The 25,672-nt window shown below is 42.3% G+C and overlaps 1 protein-coding gene and 1 long non-coding RNA gene across 9 annotated transcripts in view; one reads left to right on the forward strand and one right to left on the reverse strand.

The window, feature by feature from the left end:
* Positions 1–23,161, forward strand: part of PTPN22 (protein tyrosine phosphatase non-receptor type 22) — a 38,589-nt gene extending 15,428 nt beyond the window's left edge. The window contains exons 3-22 of one of the 7 annotated variants that reach the window (XM_075121980.1): positions 660–736; positions 1,855–1,950; positions 2,373–2,411; positions 2,880–2,951; positions 3,067–3,126; positions 4,453–4,595; positions 5,440–5,506; positions 6,868–6,945; positions 7,476–7,568; positions 9,509–9,585; positions 10,201–10,994; positions 12,620–12,703; positions 12,854–12,984; positions 13,596–13,640; positions 15,267–15,321; positions 17,011–17,091; positions 17,588–17,694; positions 18,378–18,408; positions 19,984–20,061; positions 21,382–23,161. In XM_075121980.1, the coding sequence (XP_074978081.1) occupies positions 660–736; positions 1,855–1,950; positions 2,373–2,411; positions 2,880–2,951; positions 3,067–3,126; positions 4,453–4,595; positions 5,440–5,506; positions 6,868–6,945; positions 7,476–7,568; positions 9,509–9,585; positions 10,201–10,994; positions 12,620–12,703; positions 12,854–12,984; positions 13,596–13,640; positions 15,267–15,321; positions 17,011–17,091; positions 17,588–17,694; positions 18,378–18,408; positions 19,984–20,061; positions 21,382–21,446 (2,273 nt within the window). In that variant the 3' untranslated portion in view covers positions 21,447–23,161. Of the gene's footprint in view, positions 1–659; positions 737–1,854; positions 1,951–2,372; positions 2,412–2,879; positions 2,952–3,066; positions 3,127–4,452; positions 4,596–5,439; positions 5,507–6,867; positions 6,946–7,475; positions 7,569–9,508; positions 9,586–10,200; positions 10,995–12,619; positions 12,704–12,853; positions 12,985–13,578; positions 13,641–15,266; positions 15,322–17,010; positions 17,094–17,587; positions 17,695–18,377; positions 18,409–19,983; positions 20,062–21,381 lie in introns of those variants that run through there. The other 6 variants (XM_048826340.2, XM_075121981.1, XM_048826342.2 and 3 more) reach the window with 6 other exon arrangements.
* LOC125624947 (uncharacterized) lies at positions 194–25,575 on the reverse strand. Of its 2 annotated transcripts, XR_007353440.2 has the most exons (4): positions 25,464–25,575; positions 17,779–17,884; positions 16,171–16,364; positions 194–2,715 (listed from the first exon to the last, which is right to left on the reverse strand). It is a non-coding gene; the product is annotated as an uncharacterized LOC125624947 (long non-coding RNA). The 2 variants fall into 2 exon arrangements; XR_012665699.1 differs by lacking the exon at positions 194–2,715 and having other exon boundaries at positions 15,817–16,364.
* Between the last annotated feature and the right edge of the window lie 97 nt (positions 25,576–25,672).

A 25,672-nucleotide genomic window follows, 5' to 3' on the forward strand; every position in this document is an offset into this window, starting at 1 on the left:
GGATATAGACATCAGTATGTAAGCCTAGCATGTATGGGCATGCATACACCAATGTAGGCTATGCAGCACACATCAGGACATGCATACATAAGCACATGCTCTCCTACGCTCATCAGATAGACATACCTGTGCATATATCCATGTGACCCTCCACAGACCAACTCCTAATATGCTTTGAATGCCATGACTCATATTTAAGATGTCACATTTTAATATTTTAATGTATATACATAGTTGTGGGGATTTGTAGGTTATTCAGTAGGGGAAAATATTTTTTCTTATTTATCAGGTAAGTTGTTACATGAAAGTCTGCTGTATAATGTGCACGCTGTCCAACTTCAGAGAAGTAAGGCTTAGACAGAGATGTCTCTGGGACACATTAATTCCATGTAAGTTCTTCAGGGCAGAGACTGTCATACTATGTACTTGTACAATGTCTACTACAATGGGCCTTGATTTAAATGTGCTCTAGCTCAATTATAAGATATGGGCTTGATGAAGGAATCACAATAAGAAATTCTATTACCTATGCTGGGCAGAAGGTCAGACTAGATGATCATAATGGTCCCTTTTGCCTTAAAATCTACAAAACTTGGATCTTCTAGGCTCTAATGTGATACAATAAAAACAATAATTACTCCTGTCTTTCTCCCCTGCAGTTGATCACAGCAGAGTGGAGCTCTCCCTCATCACATCAGATAAAGATTCTCATTACATAAATGCCAACTTCATCAAGGTATTGCCTGGTTTGTAGTACATACTTCCAAGTGCATCACACTGAGCTGTGAAAAGGCAGCTCCCATGGCAGTGCTGCAAGGAATGAGCAGACAGTGGCAGGCTGATATAGAATAAGTACATACATCTAGAGCTGTACCAGAGTCTGGAGGGAGCTCCGTCCCATCCTCATTGGCTATGGGGTTGCTCACCATGGTGGGGGTGATAACGAAATTGGCAGGAAATTAAGGAGACCTTTGAGAACCCTCCATATCAACACCCCTTAAAATGTCCAGGAAGCCAGGCTTTGGTATATGAGAAGTGCATGATTTTGGGGAGGGGAGCAGTTTTCACATCACAGCTCCAAGCTCAGAGCCCTGTGTCCCCCATCAGCTTTATATTCCTTTGTGTGTATGTGTTCAATGGCGCGTGACTCTACACTGTCTGCCACTAGCAAAGGCCTCTGACACCACTGCTCAGACAGGAAGCTCTGCACCCACATCAGTGCTGAGACCCAATTACATCAGTAGAACTCGAGGCATCTGTGGCCAGCAAGAAACAAGGGGCAAGTCAGTACCTCGTTCCTCCACCCCTACAGCTTTGTTCAGTTTGTAAACGCCTCTCCCCTTGCTGTGGTTGAAGCAGAGATGTTTCCCTCCATCTGTGCCAAGGAATGTTGCCTAACCACTTTGTACAGGGTACAGACCATTACAAAGGATGCCAGACCAGGATATTAACAAGTAGGGATATGCCCAACTGCAAAATATGGACCAGATCAGTATTTTGAACATTTGACACCAAGCTCCCCCGAAAAATAGAAAAAAATTGATGCTGGTTGGAAGTGAGGGGCGAGGGTTGTTCCAAACCCATCTCTCACTATCAGTAGAGAAGGGTAGATTCTGCTAGTCAGCTGTTGACTGGACTGTCAGTCCAACTAGTGATATTGCAGGGGCTAAAACACATAGCTTTTCAGAGAGCCAGACAAAAAACTGAAGGAACTACAGTTGTCCTAGTCATTAAAGCACATTAGTCTTTTCATGTAAATGCAGTACAGTTCTAAATTATAGTTAGCTCTGTCTCTTCGGGTGCTTAGTGCCCATACAAATATTATATTCATATGCAATCTGAATTTCATTTTAGGGGGTATATGGGCCGAGGGCTTATATAGCTACCCAGGGTCCTCTCTCCACCACTGTTCTTGACTTCTGGAGGATGATTTGGGAATATGAAGTCCTGGTAAGGTGCAGATTGGTGCTTTCTGTTATGTATTTTTACAGCTTTGCTATAAAGTTCCTGTGTATTTGTGTTACTGGCTGGATAATGGGTATGTGCTGTCAGTGTTTCAGGGTCATGAGTTGTGCACCATGCTCACTGCATTTTTCATGAGAGTCTTTATCAAAAACAGCATGATGGATGAGTATTGTCTCATGACAGTCTTCCATGGGAGAGCTTTGGAGCTGAAAGGTCTCTGGCACCCATGCTGTGAACAGTGCCCAGATTTTAAGAAGCATCAGAGTAAGAGAGCCATATGATGGCCCAAAATAATTTTTCTCACAACTGATAAATATCCCTGACCGCTACTTAACTATCCTATCTAAAATCTGCCTTTCTCCCCTGATTAAGAGACATTCAGGCTTTTATGTACTTTATTTTTACAGATTGTGGTTATGGCTTGCATGGAGTTTGAAATGGGGAAGGTGAGTAATGTGTCGGAGCATGGAGCCAGTGTCTTGGTGTCACCAGGGGGAGGAAAAATGTGCATTTCTATTGGGTTTCACAAAGAATTAGTTCATATTCAGAAATCAGTGAATAGTTCATCTCTGGAGACTCCCAAATGCACACGATTTTGTTCAATCATCTCCAAACTGGTTCTGAGAGTGAGATTAGCTTCTGCAAGAGAGAGAGGTCTCTGTAGATCACACACTGTGATGTTGGTGGCTCACTCCAGCAGCCAAGCAGGTGCTTGAATCATCAGAAAGTGGTGCTGTCTCTCTGGAGAAACTGTGTATTGGGAGCCCCAAGGAAGAAGGAGACAAGAGTCAGCTCAGCAACAAAAGCCAGGCATTTCAAAACAAATAACTGTCCATTGGGGAAGACAAGGCAGGAGACATGGCAGGCAGGTGTAGAGACAAATAACTACAGACTCTTCCTGCTTTTTATAATAGAAAAAGTGTGAGCGGTACTGGGTTGAGGTGGGCAATTCCCCACTCCGGTGTGGTCCTTTCACCATCACTTGTGTAAGTACATCAGCCTTTTCCATCCTGCTTAACAAGTGTTCCACAATCTGTGGCACCCTTTATGGAAACCAGTGCCACGTATCTGCAGAAAGTGACTAATGTATTGCTTCTGCAGGAATTGGAGGAAAAGAAAACTGAATATGTGATTCGGACTCTAAAGGTGACACTGAACAACGTAAGTAGGGAAATGGCCAGGCAGGAAGAGCATCTAACTGGCTTTACTGCGCTTATTCTAATCAAACGGTACCGTTGTTGACTGCAGGAGATACAGGGTTTCTACAGTAAGCTTTGAAGGAGCTGCCAATATTCCACAGCGTGTTATTTTTTATTCCATAGTGATTATATACTAAAGAAAGTAAAAATAGCCAAGTTGTCAAACCCTAATTTCTGCAGCTGTTTTAGCTGAGATATTCTCTGGATAAGAAAAACGTAGGGCTTGTCCACACTTTAAAACGCAGCAGCAGCGCAGCCGTGCCACTTCAGTGAAAACACGAGAGTCGAACCTCAGGGTTACGGACTGACCAGTCAACCGCACACCTCACTTGGAACTGGAAGTGCACTCGGGCAGCAGCAGCAACAAAAAAAAGCAAATACAGTACAGTACTGTGTTAAACGTAAACTACTTTTTTTTTAAAAAAAAAGGAAAGCAGCATTTTTCTTCTGTATAGTAAAGTTTCAAAGCTGCGTTAAGTCAATGTTCAGTTGTAAACTTTTGAAAGAACCACCATAACGTTTTGTTCAGAGTTACGAACGTTTCAGAGTTGCAAACAATTTCCATTCCCAAGGTGTTCGTAACTCTGAAGTTCTACTGTACTGACGCGGAGCATTTCTTACTCTACTTCCCTGAGAACCAGGAGCTGGGTCAAAGGGAGAATTCTACCATTGACCTCGTGCTGTCTATGCTGGGGTTTGGTCAGTTTAACTGCATCACTCAGGGATGTGGGCAACATAGTTATATAGGTTTCAGAGTAACAGCCGTATTAGTCTGTATTCGCAAAAAGAAAAGGAGTACTTGTGGCACCTTAGAGACTAACCAATTTATTTGAGCATGAGCTTTCGTGAGCTACAGCTCCGATGAAGTGAGCTGTAGCTCACGAAAGCTTATGCTCAAATAAATTGGTTAGTCTCTAAGGTGCCACAAATACTCCTTTTCTTTTTATAGTTATATAGATCTAATTTCCTAGCATAAACCAGGCCTTTGCCTCACTGTTTCCTCTCTAGAAACTATTAGCAGGCAATACAGAGAGTGCCGTGTAAAATGAAGAAGGCCGAAGAGAACATTTGCGGAGTGGCAGACAGGGTGTATGTCGGAAATATAGTGTGAATGGGCCTGGTGGGGGTGTAGCACAGACTGCCTTTTTTCATGCCTTTTTGATCTTGGAATGGCCACACCTGTTTGTAGGCTCTGTACCGACTGCACATCTGAGACATGGGGCTTTCTCCTCATGTAAAACTGACAGAATTCCTGGCCTTAGCTCCTCCTCTTTCTTCTCTTTTACAGGTAATTCGCACTGTTTATCAGTTCCATTATAAAAACTGGCCAGACCATGATGTACCCTCCTCCATCAACCCCATCCTTAAGCTTATCTGGGAGATGCGCTGCTACCAGGCAGGTGACAACATCCCCATCTGTATTCACTGCAGGTAAGGAGGTTTTATTGGCAAGGGAAATGCTGTTATTTAGCCCCAGGTGAATGGAATAGATTCTTTCTTTCTGTTTAGGTGGGGGTTAAAAAGCCTGTCACTTTTTAAAGTCTTAGGTCAAATCCCCTGTCTGAGGAGAGTAAGTTCTAAAGCCAGAAGCTGTATCTGAGCAAACTGAATGGTTGGATGTAGAAATAAAGCTGGCTAATTTGTATGTACAATTATATTTGTAGTTACATACCAAGAAAAATATTATCAGTCCCCATGCATCAACTGATCACATAGGGTTTATGAAAGGAATTTGTTCAAGTGCAACGTGGGATTTTTCATCCTCCTGCAGCTCATCAATCAGCGTTGTCTGATGGATGCAGGGAGGGTACTGGTTTTGATGGACCAATGCTCTCTCACAATCTGGCAAATCTACGTTTCCGTTGCCAACAGCTGCCACATCGGTTTGCAGAGATTGCAATCCTGTGTGGACGTGATTGCTCTGCAGCGTGCTGTGGGAGTCAGTAAGGCACTAGAGGTGCTGCTTCTAGAGTAACATGGCTGAAATGAACAGGGCAATGCACTGGAGTCAGCAGCCAGCTCCCTCCTTAAGGCATCATTGGAGGCCGGCTCAGGGATGGAACTGATAGGATATATATATGATATGATATGATTGGTCTGCCTTTGGTCAGAAAATACAGTGCATGGGTAGGCAATGTGGACTTGGATTTGCATCAGTTGCAGAATAACAGTATTGATCCATGAATAAAAACACAGAAGAAATAGAGCTGAATGTCAAGTAATAAGTGAAGACAAAGCCCCTCCTCAAATCTCAGAGCTCCGATTTTTATTTCAGTGCTGGTTGTGGGAGAACAGGAGTTATTTGTGCCATTGATTATACCTGGAAGCTGCTGAAAGATGGGGTGAGTATCTCAGCAGTGCCTGGGATCAGTCTTTTTGTGTTCCTGCATGCCTACCCAGTGCTTGTTTTTACCCTGGGCTCTTCTGCTCCTCAAAGTGCCTGTGTCTGGCTCAGTCTTTTTTGAATCATATTCCCAATTATAGCAAATTCTCTTGCTGCCTTTGAGTATATTTCACATGCTAATTCTCTCATAAACTCTCTCGGGCCCACAGCGGTGCTGGAACAATTTTTATAGTGGGGGTGCTGAATGCAGAAACCATGTATTTGGGTTGCTATTACTACTTCAAGCCAGGGGGTGCGGCAGAACCCCTAGTTCCAGCACCTGTGCTGGCCCAACTCTTTGAAGGCAAAAAGAACAGGAGTACTTGTGGCACCTTAGAGACTAACAGATTTATTAGAGCATAAGTTTTCATGGGCTACAGCCCACTTCATTGGATGCATGGAATGGAACATATAGTAAGAAGAAATATATATACATAAAGGTAAGTTGGAAGTTGCCATACAAACTGTGAGAGGCTAATTAGTTAAGTGTCAGATGAGTTTAATAAACTCCATACTGTTTCATGTTGTCCTAATTTCATCCTGTCTCTTCCTCCTCCATACTGTTTACTGTTCCTCACAGACTTGTGTTCTCTCCACATGCTGATATGAACCACTCCTGAGGCCTTAAAACAATCTAAAACATAAAGAGCCAATAAAAGCCTCTCTCCTGTTGCTACCCTCCTACGTGAACTGCAGGTCACAGTGCTTTACCACTGCTCTGACACCAGTTGTTAAACTGGCTTTTTGCCTGCAATCCTGTGCCTGGCTGCAGTCCTGATCCTCTGTCCTTTAGTGTAAGAAATTCAGGTTTCTAAAACTAGATTAAAAGCAATGAAGTAAAAAAATAAAGTGAAGTAATTCCTGAATGAATGCCTGTCTCAACACAGGATCTTAGGAGTGGCTATTTTCTGCATCATGGTGACACTAAAATCCATCTAGATCACAGTTCAGAGCAGAAAGAAAAGGAGTACTTGTGGCACCTTAGAGACTAACAGATTTATTTGAGCATAAGCTTTCGTGAGCTACAGCTCACTTCATCGGAGGCAGGTTGCCATAAATTCAGCTTTTCTTTGCACCCCATGGAACTTGTATTTGTCTCTCATGCTGTTGTCAGAGAAGGGGATGCCTCCTAATGAGTAGAAGATGGGACAGGATATGTGTTGATGAATCATTTCCCTCCTCAAAGGAGAAATCACAAGCAGTAAAGATTTCTTGTAACAATGGGGCTGAAGTTTGGATCCAGGTCTGAACTGCATCACCATTTGGGAGTGGTTTTGGTTCAGGCCCATTTCTAATTTCTCGTGATCTCTCTTTTATAAGATTGTTCCAGAGAACTTCAGTATTTTTAGTCTGGTCCAGGAAATGCGCACACAAAGGCCATCAATAGTGCAAACCAAGGTATGTTCAGAAAGCTCCAAGCAGGTCATTGCCACTAAATGCTTGCTATAAAACCAGACCCATAACTTCTCTTCAGGGTTTGCAAGAACCAAACTTGTATTGTTACACTGCGGGGTAAGCCCCTGGGTGCAGCAGGCATGTTGCTTTGTATTCTGTAAAACCCTCTCCCAAAAGAAGCTAATCAGGAGAAACCAAATGAGTACATGACGATGTAGCTTACTACTTGTGATTGTCTATGCTGAAACAAGTTACTATCCAGTAAGTGAAGCTGGCTTCAACTGGGATGTATTGAAGAGGAAGTTCAGTACACAACATGTTTGTTCAGTTGCTATTAACACATACTCAAACCTTGACCATTTGAAAACAGCAGCTACAACCCCTTCTGAGAATTCACCTAATCCCAGGACTGGAATTTCCAGCACTATAAGAGCTAATATGTTGCATGGTTCAGATGAACTGGCTGCTGTCTGAAGTGGATGTGAGTAACGGGGATACCTACATCTCCTGTGTTTCTTCTGTTTTCTATTTAGGAACAGTATGAGTTGGTCTACGATGCTGTGATCGAACTCTTTAAAAGACAGATTGAAGTGCTCTCTGTCCAGTCAGACTCTGCTGCCACAGAGGTAAGATTTGTCCTCCCAATGCATACTGCCTTTAGCTGTCCTCTTATGGCTGAGATGTGTTAGCTCAGATTCAAACTCCTCCAAGCCCTGCTGAACTGGGAAGTGATTTGCAATAAAGGAATGCAGTTGCTGCTCTTGTACATTTAATGGTTATATTAGGGTTGCGCAAAGGGGCTCCAATCTATGTAGGTGCATGTACGGTCCCCAAAACTGTAGTATAAGAGCACCACATGCACATTATTGCATTCATCCTCACTAACCCTCTACAGAGGCAGAAAGATTACAGTCCTACAGGAAGTCTGAGCCAGAGATGGAACCCAAATCTCCTGAATCCCAGTCAAGTGCCTTGACCACAAGCCCAGCCTTCCCCTTCATTATGCAATCCCTGTTACAGTAGCAAGATGCAGAGGAGGGCTCCGTTTGCTTTTTTGTTTAATTGTTTATTATAATGAATGAATAAAGTATTGACTTTCCCCAAACTGTCAATCTCGACTGGCTGATTTATTGTAGGCATCCCAGCAGAGCTGGGTCTTGAGGAGGGATCAAAAGGAGAAGAGCATAGTGTCCTTATGGATTAGTTCAAGAAGGCTGTCCATGTTTCAGATGAAAGTTTCAGAATTCATTGGACAGGTGGGCGGTCAAACTGGCAGCACTGGCCAAATGGGATGGATGATGCGATAAGAGGCAAAAGCTAGTATTAACATGTTGCTTTGAGAGATGCCATATAGGCAGCAGCAGCTGTCAATCCAGGCTTGGGCCCTGCACCTCTTTTATTCATCTCCGGTAGCTTTGACTAGATATCTAACAATATAAAAGAGATCCTGAATTCCCCTGAGAAAAATCTACTGTAAGAGAACAAAACACAAATCAAAGACATACAAAAGGTTCTGCTCCCAACAAAGTAGATAGGAGCTGCGTTAGATAATGCCCATTACAGCTAACTCCTGGAAGAAGAGAGGCTAAAATGTACAGTGAAAACATACATGTAAATTCCTCAGCCACATCTTTTCAAGCCCTGTGGACTAGTTCTGATGTAGGATGAAGTGTCTGAGTCTAAAATTATGTGGTCAAGTCATATTTGAGTTGTAACATCCCAAATAGAGTTAAACACTTCTTAATTCTGACCTTTCTTTGTTATAATTGCTCAGAGCCCTCCACCTCAAACATGGCTTGTCTGGCTGTCTTGAGGGGAAAAAAAAAAAAAGCATTTCTAAACAGACTCAGACTGAAAAACCTCAGTTACAAGGGGGTGGAAATAGGGCTTACAATGAAAAATATCTGGCATGTTCAGCAAAGGTCTTCAGACTGACTCCACAATAAAGCCCAACTTTCAAACTGAACCCTTTAAAATATGTACCTGAGTTTGACATGCTGTAATAAATTGGTATTTGCAGAGACTTCTCAGCCAGACTTGGTTGAGCAGATTGTGGGAGTCAGCTTCCTTCTCTTGTGCTGTGGACAGTCACATGGTTAGGTGCAGATGTGAGTCCAGGTTGAGACAGAAAGCAGAGAAACACTTGAGTCCGGATGTGGTTTTACAGCTCTTGGCCAAACCTTCTCAGTTGCAGAGACCTGGCTGTCCTTTGAAAACACTTTACCAAAAGAAGGGCATGAGCGCACAACTAAAGTGTCAAAAGCAAAACCAACTTCCACCTAGCCAGATAGCAGGTGGGTCCTAGAAGCACAGCCAGCTGCACAGACATTGCAAACTTTCTGGGGAAGAGTCTGATTCTTGTAAAAACATATGTAATGCATCTTCCAATAAGACAGTGTCTGTTTCTGCTGTTCCTGCATTTCCATTTCCAAATAATCAATGGTAGGCAGAGGTAGTTGGCAGAGCCAATCACCAGGAATAACAAAGTGAAATGAAACCTTGTGAATTGCCTGCATGCTTCCTTGACAGTCTTGCTATAATATGAGCTAACCTTCTCTTTCAATAGATTCAAACAAACCATCCAAGGCTCCAGCCGCTTCTGAGCCCACTGGAAGAAACTTATTCTCTGACACTACCGAGCTGGTAAGGGCAGGTCTAATCTAGACACACATGGTGCAAGTGCCATGCGCCAGTGACTTCCAATTCCAGGATGAAATAACATTATGTAATCAGCTGGCGATGTGGCTGTTCTTCTAACACTTAGATCCTGTGTGTGTCTATAGAGAATGGTCATAATAAGCGCACACAAAACACTGAAACAAAAATAGACACTTTTTTAGGGAGACACGGACATGGTAATTGCCTACAAAGATTCAGGTACCAAATGTCCAATTTATATGGGTCTCTTTTTCAATATATTTTAGAAGAAAGATTGATTTTGATTTGCATCTTCTGTTTTGATCAGGAAAACACTTATTTTGCTGTTTGGTAAAATTCACCCATGCAGAGGGGCTAGCACAGGTTTATTCATGGCTTAAGCCCTCAAAGTAAGGCTCAATCATGACTTCATTGGTCCACAAGCATTGTGTAGGCTCAATGCACAGGATGAGCTTCCCCCTAAAAACATGGCAAGGACTGTTGGGGACTTGCTCTTGTATGGACATTGGGGTTAAAACATTGTGGAGCTCTGCTTATAGAGTAATGGGGATTTCTGAGCAGTAAATAGTTCTGCTCTCATATAATTGTACTTTATTGCAGTTCAGCACGAGGGGAACAGGAGCTACATCAAAGTTCTGATCATATGGTACAAGGGGAAATATCACTGACTGATGCGTCAAGCTGTAGGCCCTCAACAGTACATGACAACTATGGGCACAGTGTTTCTCCCATTAGACAAGCCCTTTCTTCTGGGGCCTTGAACTTCAGCAGCAGCAAGAATGCAGGTGCCGCTGTGAAATGGGACACTCTGCTGTCTGGGGAACCACTCCAGAAACATCACAGCTTAGACTTGATCAGCAGTTTTTCTGAGGAGCTTCCTCTGAATCTGAAATCTACAGCTGCATGTAGGGGAAACCCTAGTGTCAAGGCCCCATTAATACAAACCAAATCAACTCCTTTTGAGTTGCTGCAACAGAGAGACACCCAGGAACTGGATGGAGGGGATGCAGTACCCTCTTTGGACCCCTGGCTACCAAACTCCTGCAGTTCTGTGGGCTTTGAGGTTAAGAGGCAGACAGACTTTTCTTCTGTTGAACTGAACCATTCAAGCAGACTGGCAGACGCTGCCCCACGGCACATGAGCAGTGGCCCACATCCTTCCTCACATTGTTGCTCGGCGGAAGACCCTTACTTTTCTTCGCTCTCTTCAGATGATCCAGGATCCCCGATGTTTACTGACTACTTTTCAGAGCTGTATGAAACAGTTTCTCTTTCTTTCCCTGCTGCAACTTCCACAATCCAGCCCTTGGATTCTACCATGGCCAGTCCTCCAGTGACAACATCTCTGTCCCAGCATGTTCACCCAATGGATGGTAGGCAGGCATCCTTGCAGAGTAAGCTGTTTGGCAGTGTTGCCATCTGAGCTCACTTATTCCGGGGTCTTACCCTGTGTTGTGTGATACCTTTTTGAAATTCACATAGGATTTTCCTGCAGCCTGTTCTGTTTCCAAATCCAGAACTCCCACTCAGTTGGACAAAAAGAAAAGGAGTACTTGTGGCACCTTAAAGACTAACAAATTTATCTGAGCGTAAGCTTTCGTGAGCTACAGCTCACTTCACTTCAGCTGTAGCTCACGAAAGCTTACGCTCAAATAAATTTGTTAGTCTCTAAGGTGCCACAAGTACTCCTTTTCTTTTTGTGGATACAGACTAACACGGCTGCTACTCTGAAACCTGTCAGTTGGACAAAGGACTCAAATGTTCCTTCTGACTTCAGTAGAAACCACAACCATAGAGTGGTGGGTAGAACTGGGCTTCAAACTGTTGATTCTGCCTCAGTTTTCCATAGAAATTGCCATAATTTTCTGGGGTAGCATGACCATCAGAATCCCTCTAATACTTCTGCTCTATGTTACCACATCACCTCAGGCTGTGACCTCGGCAGATATAAGATAACCAAGGTTGGGTTTGATTAGTACTTGGATTGGATCACTCCACGGAAAACCAAGGGAGCTGTGGGAAGTGGTTTTAGTGACTCCTCTAAGGATCCCTTCCCTCAGTCATTTAAAGATTCCATAGCTGTTTCTGAAAGAATTCTGGATGGGAACCCTGGGGAAAATACTGGCTCTATTGTAGTCAGTGGCAAAACTCCCACTGAGATAAATAGGGCCAGGATTTCACTCCTGGTGTTCTGGCTGAACTTAAGCCTGAAAAGTTACATTCTGCCCACATAAAGTTTACTCCACAGTTTCCATTGGGTACAGGATTGTTCTCTTCATGTCCAAGTCAATGGTATCAGTGCAATATTTGTCAGTTACTTTGGAATTGCTGTAGTTGTGGAGTAAAAAATAAATAAAACTAAAACCACCTTTGCTCTGTTCAGGCTCTTTAGGACCCAAATGTCAAAAGTGCTCTGAGGTCCCTCCATCATTGGAAATTCTCCAGCTTTCTGTGGGATTTCAGACCCCTAATCCCCGACTGAAGGTGTTATACTGGAGTTTAGGTTGGCATAGCTACCAACACAACTGCCACCTAGTAGTAACAATGTTAATTTTAAGTTTATGCAGGTTAACATGCATAGGAACTGATCCTGCTCCACAATGGGTGTTCTGTTGCTGACACAGCAGGCACACAGTTTTATAATTATCTAGAGCAAGTGGAAATCATATTGGAATATACCTAGATTTTAAAAATAAAGTTTTAGAAGATTTTGATCACAATCTATGGTGCCTGGTTGGGTAACAGCTGCCAGGGCTCAAGATGGATGGGATTCAAGCTCTGTGGATTGCTTATGGGGGTATCCCTTACAGCCTGGGAAAATGGTGATGATTTTTTTCTTGGTGGGAAGATGGACTGTCAACAATTGGTTTATATTAGATGTTTGAGGTGGACTAAATGACTTGGGTGAGTCAGTTCTCAAGGCTGCACAGCTTTGTAGGGACCCTTCTTAGCTGTGTATTGTGGTAATGGCAGGACTGTCCAAAGAAATCCAAATAACTGTCCCTGTCTCTTTAATTAGAAGCTTCTCCAGATCCAGACGATGATGTTCCTCCCCCTCTGCCTGAGCGAACCCCAGAGTCCTTTATTGTGGCCAATGAAACTGGTAAGTGCAAATATTTAAGTGCTAATTTAAGAAGTGCTGAGGTGACCGTTCTGATGATTTGCTCAGTGCTTGAGTCACAGAATCCAACAACGAATTACTTGGGCTACCCAGAAAGTGAAAAAAATCCCTCTTGCATTTAATTCTTTCCAGGTCAACCTCCATTGGCAACGTCAAACCACCAACCTGTACCAAGAAATATAAACATTGGAACCTCTTCAGAATGGAGTGGGGTGTCTCAGCCAAAGATATTTGATGACTCAGTAAGACTGAGACCAAGTAAGGTAACTAAAGTGACGTTTTTATCTCTTCTACAGCAATATTGCTATGCAGATCCCCATGTAATGCTCCCTGCTTCTGCAAGGAATACACCAATCTGGATGGCATGTGCTTTTCTTAAACTACTGCAGATTTCAGATTCAGAGTTCAATCTTCAGAAGTGATCTTAGTTAAGGCTGTCATGACAGACTACTAGGGTAGTAGCCAATGTGGTTTAAGAGAAAACAGAAGTACCACTAGCCCCCACATTAATGTCTACAATCATAAGGACCAAAATACATTCCAGAGTTTCACTGGGGATGGGGAGAGGAGATAGTGCAGAGGGAGACATGAGTCAATCAGTCACTGTGTAGCCATCCCATCAGCATGAAAGCAATGAACTGGGATCCTATATTAATGTAGCTAACACAGAAAGATGTTTAAAAATATACCCAGCAGCAACTTGTAATGCAACAGATGTGAAGTGGCAAACAAGGACTATCAGGAAATTAGGAAACTTAGTTACGAACAAATATTTGGAGATTGCCCTTTTGTATTACAAGCATAAATAATGATGAACTTGCCTAACCAATTAAAAATAACCATGTTCATTTATATAGCACCATTCTTCCTGCAGGATCCCAAAGCTCTCTACAAGAATGCATCTTCACTAGGAAAACAGGTGTGTTTTTAACTTGAGATAGATAACACAAGGTAAAGTAGCTAGTAGTTTTCACATGAGTTCACAAGTCAAGGTAAAGACAACTGGGGAGCCTAGGATTTACTTTAACCTGTTAACCTGTGTTAAAACAACCAATTTCCCTAGTCTTCACTAGGACTTAATCTTGAGTTAGCTAACTTGAGATAAACACACACCTCAAGTGTCTACATGGGTGTCACTAACTCACCCCTGAAATGCAGCTAATTCTGGGGTGGCATAGTAGCCAAGTGAAGAATAACTTATCTGAAACTGCAGGGGGAATTTAGGAAAGTGGAATGTAATGAAATTTGACTAGGGCTCCACTATGAATTAAGCCCCTTGTGAAAAGTGCTCTAGGATATTTAATGACATAAGTGACCCGAGCTGCCAGTTTTACATGTGTCTTGGTATCTATGGGGTCCCCTCATGGGCGGTTGGTATAATAGGCCTGGGGAGACTGCTATGGCCGCCAGACCCCTGGTTGTGGGGTTTGCCGGCAAAGTTTTAGCTTTATTGTGCTCCATGCAGGTTCTGGGGTGGCTGAGGAGGCAGTATGTGCTATTCAGCTTCTTGAGTTCATCAGTAATCTCCCTGGACTCCAGAGATTACTGATGAACCCAGGAAGTTGAGTAGCAAATACCACCTCCTCAGCCATCCCGGAACCTGCATTGGGCATATCAAAAGCATCTTCGGGAAGAGATTCTTTTCCCTGGGGCAGCTTGGAATCTGGGGAGGAGAGGCGCGGAGTGGCTGCGGCTGGCCCAGGCACCTCCAGGCAGGTTGTGGGGAGCCTCGGGGCTTCAGCCAGCCTGTGGTTTCTCTGGCCAATGTGGAGAGGCGCTCCGGGCTTCTCCAGGCAGGGTGGGGTAGGGGGTCTCAGGGCTCTGGCTGCAGAGGAGATCAGGGGGTCTCAGGGCTCTGGCCACAGGGGGGAGGCATGCATGGGCAGAAGGGGCGGAGCTGGGGGCTAGCCTCCCTGAAGGCGGGTTCCAGCCACCACCCCTGGGTCCCCTTCACAGTAGCATCTGAGACACCGGTGCTACAGCGGCAGAAGAGGTTTTTCCATTGCTGTAGGAATTCCACCTCTCCATGCAACAGTAGCTATGTCAATGGAAGCATTCTTCCATCGACCTGGCTGCATCTACACTGGGGGTTAGGTCTGCATAGCAATGGTGCTCGGGCATGCGGATTTTTCCTACCCAAGTGCCATAGCTATGTCAACCTAAGTTTGAAGTGTAGACCAGGCTTGAGTCCTTCCCAACCATGAATGAATTTCCCAGCTCCCATATGAGATGGGAAAATATTGTTTCCCCCATTTTAGAGATGAGGAACAGAGACTGACAGTGACTTGCCTAGGGTCACACAGGGAGACTGCAGAAGAACCATGAATTGAACCCCCCAGCAAGTGTCTTAACCACACGATCATCCTTCCTCTGAAACATAGATTCAATTAATAACAAGAGTATAAGAAATATAGAACTCATCTTCCATTACATTAGTAGGAGGTGTATGTATGTGGGTGTTTCAGTGCTTGTAACAACATCATTTCCTGTTCATTGCCTACTTGCTCACAATATAAAGATTTGCATTTGGCTTTTGGAATTTCAGGTATTTTCCCTTTTTGTTTGTTTCCAGAGTGTGAAGCTCCGGAGCTCCAGATCAGGTACAGTTTATCTTGATGTTACGGTCACTGAGTCCATTGAGATACCTGTCTGTTTGGTAGGTAACTCAATAGTGTACTGTAACTGTACCAAACTGTACTTTGTAAAAGTCCCTAGGCTCCATGCCCAGAGGAACAGCTTTGTTGTACACATGACGAACTAGTGCATCAACCAAGCTAGTGTTAGTTTTTATATCTCCTAATCAGCTGGTATCCTTTTGCGCTACTGTTTCTTTCAGTCTTATCAGGCAAACGAGTTGTCATTGTTTCCTTCTCAGACTCTTTATTGCCTTGGGAACATTCTCTGCCATTCTCTTGGGAATGGGCACTTGTAAATTCTCTTGGGAAGGATTGTAGATTTATACTGATTGCATTACTGTGGTCACCATAGGGGATGTCAGCCCAGTCCAGCTCAGCACGCTGATATGGGAACTGGACTGGATGAGCCACACTGAGAATGCTACACTCAAGGCAGACTGCAAGGAATATGGCACACAATCATCAAAACTGGCAGTTTATTCTATAATTAGATTCACCAAGCCAGTAACAAAACAGCTTCTATAATAACAGGTTGGTCACCAAGAAGCCAAATAGTCCCTTTTAAGCATTCTAGCCCTTGACTTCCATCCAGACAGCGAAGTCTAATATAGTGAGTGAGTGGTTACTGAAAACCTGATTCACCATTATGTGAGGTTCACCAGTTCCAAAGGACCGGACCTTGATTCCCAGGTCAATGAGAGTCTCAGATCTTACCTAATAATCATGCTGATGCCAACCCTTTTGTGACTAAAACTAAAGGCTTCATAATAAAAAGAAAAGAAGTGCAAAAGGTTAAAAGATCAATATACATACAAATATGTGTAAAGTCCTTAGGTCAGTTTCATAGCAGAGAAGGTAAGGCTGCTTATTTGTAAAAGTCTTTCTGGAATCAGTTTAAAAGATTATAATCCAGTAGACAGGCAATCCAGGTGTAGCATCTGCTGAAGCTCTTCCATAAGAATTCCCAGGTAAACTCGGAAACCTCAGTTTTATGGCTTAAACCTTCCCTGTTAAAGTTTAAGCAGAACTGAGATGAAAAGGATCAGGCCTGAAGCTTCCTTTATAGTTCTCTAGCAAGCTGATAAGCCTCCTCACAGCAATTGTCACAGCAAGACCTTCCCCCAATGAAGAATAGGCAGTGCAGATTTTTGCTCTGAAGCTAATCTATTTCCTAAGCATACACAGGTAAACCAGTTGCATTCATTCACATAAGACAATTAGACAGTAGTTCATTATAGCATAGATAGTTAAGCTGAAGACAATGTAAATAGTATTAGTTTCCTGCATTATCTTGCATCTTTGATCTTAAGGTTTACTGAACCATCTGCATGCCGAATATAATGCAATTAAGACATGAAAGGGAATTAGCATCTACAAACTAATCTGGTTACATTGTTAAACTTCTAACAAGATACAGATAAACACAGACAAATACACTTAGCATCTATCCTTGATAAATGGGTTAATGATTGCTGGTCTAGTACATCTTGAAATTCACATATAAGTAAGTTGTCTTTGTTACATTTCAATGCCTCTTAAGTTGTCATGCGTCATACCCAAGTTGACCAGTCTGACCGTGTCACACAGGATTTAAAAAAGCTAATAAACTGTATTGTTTTGTTTCCCATGGTTGTGTCACACTTGATATCTCAGAGAAACAACGGGATCGCTCTTCCTCCCCTCCTCCACTTCCTGAAAGAACCCCTGAGTCATTCTTTCTTGCCAATGAGGAGAGTAAGTAGTAATGTCTTCTTCACTTGTAACAGAGATTTAGCACAATAATTTCAGTTAAAGGATTAGCTGAAGGAAACCAGACCAGGTATCCAAGCAAATAAAATCTCCTCTCTGAAAAACCTGTAGCTAACTGAATAAAGACGATTCCAGAAATCAGAGATGGAAGAGTCTTGGAGTTCCTCTCTAATCATACCCTGTCCCCCACTCCTTGCTAGTTGTACTTCACAGTGTATTCCTGGTCTAGCTTTAAATATCCCACATAATGGTGCTTCCACTACTTCCCTTAGGAGAATATAATGGATGTAAAAAAAATTGCAACTAGGAGATTTGCTCGGCAGATTACAAACAAAATGGCAAAACGTTAAAAAAAACCCACCAATTTCAAGAATTGCTGCATAAAGAGACTGTAAATATAACACACAGGATGCTTAGAAATGAAGCAGGAGGATGTGCATGTGGTCTTCTGGAAATGTTTTGCTGTGTGTTCTTTTCCTAGGTCTGCAGCCTACTGTGAGGACTTCCACTAGCAACCCTGGGGACTCAGGAAATAAAGCTTCTGAAGAGTCATCAAAAGAGTCTGTGAAATGCTTCAGGAGGAGTAAGGTAAAGATATCTGAGAGAGAAAAAGGGAAGGAAAGACAGTTCCAGCTTTCTAGCTGCGGTAGCTGTTATTTTCTTATCACTTACCTCATGTAGATGACAGGAGAAAAGAGTCCTGGGTTTGAGACTTCTTGTATTTATGACAAGAGAATGCGTTCAGGCAGTATATTCTGTGGTGACACTGCAAACAGAGCTGCAGGAAAGAAGAAAAGATTCACAGTTGCACAACAGGAACAAAAGCAATCTGTCGAGCTATGTAACTGGCTGCCTAACTGCGATCAGTTCTCCATGTACCATGCCAACTCTTCTCAGAAAAGCTGCTCATGTAGGGCCTCAACTCCCAGTTAAGGGACAGACTCCACTCCTCAACAACCCCCATCTCAGGTGCTACTCTAGGGAATGCCCTCATTTAGCCTTTGAATGTGTTTGCTGCAGGGAAGAGTTATTGAGAAAAGTATAGCTTGAACAGCTCTAACTGTACACTCTGGGAAGTTTACATTTTGGCTAAGGTAAGCCAGCAAACAAAGGAAACTGTAGGATTCTGCATTTGTGACATGATATATGCATGCTGTTTTGCATGATTGTTCAGCAGTGAATTCTCTTCACCAGCAGGCACTGATCTCCAGCTTGATGCAAATAGTTCTCTCAACAACAAAATCTTTAATTTAAAAACTTTTTTTTTACAGAGCTTGAAAATTTTACGTAACATGAAAAAGAGTAAGTCTCTTGATCATCAACAAGTCTGTCTGTCTGTCTTGTGGGGTATATGTAATGTAGCAAACAGATCTGTTACCTATTTTAGGACCTGAACCAGCAAGATGCTGAGGCTCCTTTACTCCTATTGCTCTTGATTGGAGCTGAGGGTACTCACCAGCTGACTGGATGAATAATCTGTTGCTCTTCTTTAATACCTTTCTTTTGGACATCTCAATGCACTTAACAGACTGAATTAATTAAAGATCTATATGTCTCAATGTAGCCATTATGCTAATGGGCTCACTCAAGATCAAGGTTGCTAGTGTATATGAAATCAGCGTTGGCCTGTCATCCCACTTCCTGTGCATAGAAATTAATCAATCTTTTGGCTTGTTTTGCCCAGCCTTTCCCATGCATTCTGAGGTGTTGTCATATGAAAAGTGTTACCTAAAACTGCAGGCATCCTAACATTTGATCCATCTACTTTTAAATTAGTCACAGCCAAAAACATATTGTAAAACAAATGTGTTGATTTAATGTAATAGCAAAGCATTTACCTGTAGCAGAATTAAGAGTATTATTAGTATTTATATTATCACTTCATTTGCCACCATTTGGAGGACTAGTGTAGGGTCTGATCCTATACTATTCCTCCAAAAGTAATTCTATCAAAAACAGTATGACAGCTTGTGTAAGTAAGGTTCTGCAAGATCAGGCTCCATATCCACAGGGATATTCTCTTACTGAGCACTGGTTATGATGGACAATTCTCTAACTGCAGCTGCCAAGACAGTCTTTCATTCACAATGCTCTGTTATCCCATTATGATGGGCACTCCTAGTCCAGATCCTGGTCTCGGTTCCATTTGCTTTCCATCACTCTAGTAGCACAAAGCAGGTGGAAAACTGCCTTAACAAACTGGTTGTGGATTTCCTCCAGCACAGGGGTATTCCCAAGTGGCATACATCCAGAGTATTCCGTTCTATGTCATTCCCCCATCCTAGCTCCAGAGTAGGAGGCATGTTGGGGTGGTGACCTGAATGCTGAGGTACTCTAGGAATTATGAGATGGCATACCAGCCTGGGAGACTATTGTAGTGGATGCAAATTAGAGCAAACTAATGGCTACAGTAGATTATGCCATAGGCTAAATTGGCCCCATGACTGGGTGGGGGTAAGGAAAAGCAAAGATGGCATACAGTCACATTTGCCTCTGTCTTGGATCTTGCAAGGAATGCAACTCCCTCCTGTGTTTCATACATTAATAAGGAATTTCTCTCTAAGATTATATGGTCACTTTAACTCCATGCTGAGTCTGTGAAATTAAAACGACTTGTTTTAAAACTTGGATAGCTTAAAATTTCAAACTGACTCTGAGCAAACAAGATGCCCAGTGTATTGGACTATGACATCTTCATTATTCATGCATGCCCATACAGCTTGTATGTTAGGGAGATTACATCTCGTGTTAAAGTAACAATCTGCATATAGCCTCCCCTCACAGGAGGTGAGAAGGTGTTTATTTGTCTCTGATATCTGACATTTTTAGGCAATTAAAGTGGCCATCTGCTGCTAAAGTTTTCTTATGTGTTTCTAGACATCTGTAGCCCATCTTCACTGGCAAAACCACCAGAATCTGCCCAGTCAAACCACTCCAGCTCTTTCCTGAGCTTCGGTATGTTCTTCACATCATTCCTTTCTATTTGGACTCTTTGCTATGTTAACTACAAAGACTTTTAAAAGACTAGATAGAGATATGGAGCCCAGCTACTAGCTAGGGCAAGGAAAGTGACATGAATCACCAAATGGGTGCGTAAGTGTATGATGCAAAAGTAATTTTAATATGTGCCTTAATTATGATTGCAAACACTTCTTACCAGGCCCTGCAGCAATTGCCTGGTGGTCTGTGTCATTTTATTGCAAACGCGTGTGCATAAAAATTAAGACTACAGATTTGATTAAAGCTGAAGTGACCTTATAACTTAATAATTTTAAAATAGTTTATTTTTAATATATATATTACTTATTCATAAACTACTTATGCCTTATATAAAGATAAAATTAGACAGACCAGAAACCCTGTAACATAAATATTACTTGTGTATCAACACACAGGGTGCACATACAATGAACATTTGGCTGCTCTGTGGCAAAATGTTGCACAAGATAAATGTGGCAAAAGAGGCAGCAGAAGATACAATTTAACTTTTCCACATTGAAAGGCTAATGAGAGTGGCTGCTGCCTAATGTCATGTAACTCATGGACCAGCAAAAGCTACAGGATGTTTGGCATAATCCTATTGATATGCTCTTAATATGCTTGTTTCAATTATCCTGTTTGCTACCAGACATCCTTATACAGTACTGTTGTATTCTATTATTTGTAGGATAAGAGTTGCTACAGCTAATCTGTGGAACTCACAAGCACAGGATATTATTTAAAACCACACAGATTTTCAAGATTGAAGAAGAATTTGAACATTCATGTGAAAATGGCATCCACAGTCTCACTAGCTAGACTAAAATTAAGAGCTATCAATTGTGATGTCTCATATGCTGATCCCAAGTTGAGATCAGAAAGAAACATCCTTCCACAGTATAGTGTAGCACAATTACATGCATTTATGTTTCAAAAGCACCCAATATTGGATGCTGTTGAAGACCGCATATTGAATTAGATCATTGACCTGACAGTACTTTTGCTGAGTAAACTTAATATTACCACAGACTTCATAAAGTCAAATCCTGACACGGTTTCTAGGTTATGAGGTGCCTTAATATAACTGCATGTGCATAGCAGTTGTCTTATATAAACATTATCATTCTTTGTTTAATATCATTATATTCAATTAACATGACTAAAGTAATATACTGCATATTGTGTAAAAACCCAAATCTCTTCAGAAACAAATCTCTTATGGAATTATATGAGCAATGTATAAAATATAGGTAGTATATTTACTGTATTCTTGTAATATTTTGTTTTTGCTCCCAGGCTTTACAAATCGATTTTCAAAACCTAAAGGACCAAGAAATCCTCCACCATCTTGGAATATTTAATTCAACTTTACAGATGCATGTGGTTTGCAATACTGCAGATTTGCCATACCCCTCCAACATGCTGCACATGCTCTTCACATTACAGAACTGCTATCAGAACAGTAGCACTAAAAATGATCTTCGCTGTAGAAAGTCTGGTTGTGACCACAGAATAGCATACAAGCTCTCCTAAATGGTTTTTATATAAAGAGGGATACACAAATGCACATAAGCTGCTTGACCCTTCCAGTTAATGTAAACTAAAAACATATCTGGATGTAAACTAAAAACATTTCAGGGAAAAATGTTTTCCTTATAAAACTGTTTCTGAAAACAGGCTAAAAATTTTTTGGAGAATTTATATCCTTTTTTTATAATTTATTATATGACAACGGACCTGATTCTCCTGTCACAGTAGTAAGTCCCAATTAAGTCAATCAAGTGACACCACTGCAAAATGATGGTTCAGAGCCTCCCATCACTTAAGCACATGCATAACTTTACTCATGTGTAGTCATAATTAAAGTTATGCATGTGCTTAAGTGTTTGTAGAGTCAGGGTCTAAGTGAGAATCAGGCTCTCAGATTTCAGAACTCATCTATTTTCTTAATGATTGTATTAACATTATGATTATTTCCATTTGAATTAATCAGATAATTTATCTTTCTAAGTTTCCATCCAAAGAGGAAGACTAAGATGCTGACTGTTCATATAGGAACCAAACTTGCATGTGTAAACACTGCATAATCTATTGAAAAAATTCCACATCAAGCAAAATTTAAGTGCATGATAGTTTGGGCTTTCATGGTGCAAATTTTAATGTCTGTAACTCGCCTAAAAAATGCAACACAAAGTTCCATGCTGACAGTTGGCACTTAAATCCCCAACCTGAACACTTCCCCCCCCCTAAAATCGGAAAGCTTGTTTTCTTGCTAATATATGGGGTCAGATTAATATGTTTTGCTCTCTTCCAGAAAAAAAAGCTGATTTTTGGAAACAAATACTGCAGGTATTTTTAGGGCCACATATGCAGTCTCTGGTCCACAGCAAAACCCAGTGATGAATAACAGAATGTACAGAGCTCATTGATATCAAGTTGCTTTGTGGATCAAATGCTGAGTATACAGCCCTAAAAGTACCTGTAGCATTTTTTTTCAAAGTCAACTATTTTCTAATATAGCAAAAATTACTGAAACCATATGTCTAATTTATGATCAATTCACTGTATGTATTCCCTAGTTATCTCCAAAGTGCTAATGCCACTGAACTAAATTGAATCCCTTTGTTTTGCACCTTTACACAGAGAAGAACTTACTCTTTACTAGCTGAAAGGGTATGCTACAACCACAGGCAGTTTGGATGTAACTGGTTTCTGATAAGGGAACTCCCAAGTACTGTGACTTGATTGTCATTTAAGCTGATCCTATGTTTGGGACAAGCATGGATGGGAGGAGAACAAAGAAGGCTGCAAGACCTCTTTGTGCTCTTCTAATTTTGGGACAGCTGGGGCCTGCTTGAGGCCTAGTGTAAACTAGAGCAGCCTTAAGACAATATAAAAAATGATTCTGGTATCAAATTGGACAAATTAAATTGACAGCTAGCCTTTTATTTTTAAAAATATTGACAAAGTAATAACTAGAAGTATGACATAAAATCTCAGTGGAGTATTGAATTGGTGAAGCATTTTATGATGTGTATGAAAGATGCTATACAAAATAAAGTTTATTTATCCAGCATACCAGTTTTTATTTTTTATTTTTTTTTACAAGTTTAAAGAGCACTGAATATTGCATGCTTATCTTTAGAGTGCCTTGCACCAATGCTAGAGCTGTATAAATAAAAAATAAAGTATAATTTAATGTTTATTGAAGTGCCAATAGCTAGACTGCTCAAATAAATTGGTTAGTCTCTAAGGTGCCACAAGTACTCCCAGTACTAGCATTAAAGTCATATGGATAGGGAGCTCCATCTACATGAAAGCAAAAATGTGAGTAACCAAACAGATTAAGGGCTCATTTGTATCACAAACACAACTGAGTCAATTACATTAGTTACACATAGTCATGGACATTGCAAGGCCTTAGCCTGCTTATATAACCAAATTAAGTCCCATCCATTTTACAAATATTCAGTGTTTTGTAATTTTATCCCTTCATTTTTGCTGTAATGTAGATAGGCCTTTACAGAAAATCAAATCTTCATTTTTCATTTGTGTTCAAAGGATAGAACCATTCCTCTTATTCCTATAGAAGTTATTTTTATAATTGTAGCGCCTAGGATCCCTAGTCATGGACCAGGACCCCACGGTGCACTGCTAGACACTGTACAAACACAAGACAATAATATGGTTCCTTCCCCAATGATGAAAGATGCCCTAATCTAATACAAGAGACAACAGCTGGATACAGACAAATGGAGGATTACAAGGAAACAATAAAACAGTATTGATAGCATAATGGGCCTAATAGCTGTCAAGTCTTTCACAGACATGATGGCAAAGGAGAGTTTTAGGGGGGAATTTAAAGGATTATGAGATAGCGAGTTTAGAGAGCTCCTCCCAAGCACAAAGGGCAACACAGAAGTAAGCCCAAAGATGCTTGCTTTAAAATTTAACTAGTAGGCAAGGCAATGGAGGCTGGCATCATTGGGAGGCAAGAATCAACACATCAGTATTAGTAAAGATGATAGATAGGGTGGGGATAGACAAATCCTGAAAGTGCATACAGGTAGCTGTTGTGTGACGGAGAGAGAGGGAAGCCAGAGGGGGGATGCAAAGCGTAGGGCAATATGGCCAAAACAACATTTCTTGTATATGTTTTAACCAGCTGAGGCGCCAAGTTAGACTGACAGGGCAGGAGACTGATATCTGTTTTCTTTTGACTATGTTCTGAGTTCCCATGCTCTTCATAACATAACAGACTCATGTACATAGTGAGATAATCACCACCTTGCAATTTTTAAGTGCTGTTAGCATGACTACCACTGTATAAGAGACAAACAGGGAGTTTACAATCCAATTAAAATGCCTTGACAAATGTTACAGTAGACTTGCCAAACTCAGCTGGCTCCAGCCCAAATAAGGTACTGTAACTGATTTGCATCTCTACAATACTCTGTATTCTGCTTTGTGGCTGTGTGTGGGTAATGGCACCTGTACGGCATAGCATGCTGTGTCTCAAGGTACATATATTATCCTGAGTAGCAGAGAAAGATCCCATGTAGCATCAAATAAACTCTTTTTTTTTCCTCTTAAGCAACTGTGTGGTTGCACTGGGTAAGAGAAATGTGTGGGTGTTCTGCTCACCTCTTGATTTACTCTCTTCAGTTCCAGTAATTTAAATTAAAGCCTTTTCTAATGTGAGGAAACTCTTGAGCCCCCTCTAGCGATTAACTGAAGAGTCGGATGGTGACCTAGTATTTCAGTCTTTGGGCTATTCGTTTCAGTAGATAAAATAGTTTCTGCGAGTTTAAGCAGGGAATCAAGCTAAAGGCCAGAGACAGTTTTTACATTAAATTGGCCGGGGCGCTACGGGCACCCTAAGGCGCACGGAATCACCGCGTGAGGAGAGCTGTAAACCCCGCAGCTGAACAGCAGGGTGCGGGCACCGGGCGGCTGCACGGCCAGTGATAACTGGGCCAAAACCTGAACGGGGCATCCACGCTCACCCCGGGTGGATGAAACGTACCGTGGCGCCGCTGCGCCCAGGCGGCTGCAGCCCGCACTCAGCGACCACGCACCGCGCCTCTCTGCGGTGTAAGACACGCTGGACGCATCCCACCCTCACCTACGGGCACAGGCCTGGCCCGAGCGGGGGGCTCAGAGCGCAGCGCCCCTTGGCTCGCGGCAGCGTGGGCGGGGCTGGCTGTGAGAGGGAACCGCGAGCGCCAGGCGGTTCTGAGGGGAAGGCGTGTGGGGTTGGAGGCGCGGAGGCCAGCCCGAAGGGGCAGGCGGGGGCGAGGCAGGCCGGCTTCGACGGGGAGCGGATACTCTGGCTCCAGGACGGCAGCACAGCCGTGTGGGCGGCGCACGCGCCTCACCTCTTTCGGGTGTTTGGGCCGTTATGACCGTTGGGCTCCCCAGGAGCCCACGTGACTGGCTCAGCCTGCGTGACTCGCCGCACGCTTCTCTCTCCCAGAACCCAGCACAATTTTCCCAGCAGGCTCTGCGTGTACGCATGCGCTTGGAGACTAGGACGTCAAGGCCCGACGTTGCAGGTGGAACTACAGTTCCCATGAGGCGTCACTTG

The sequence above is a fragment of the Caretta caretta genome, chromosome 21 (genome assembly GCF_965140235.1).
Source record: "Caretta caretta isolate rCarCar2 chromosome 21, rCarCar1.hap1, whole genome shotgun sequence".
In the NCBI taxonomy this organism is placed as follows: Eukaryota; Metazoa; Chordata; order Testudines; family Cheloniidae; genus Caretta; species Caretta caretta.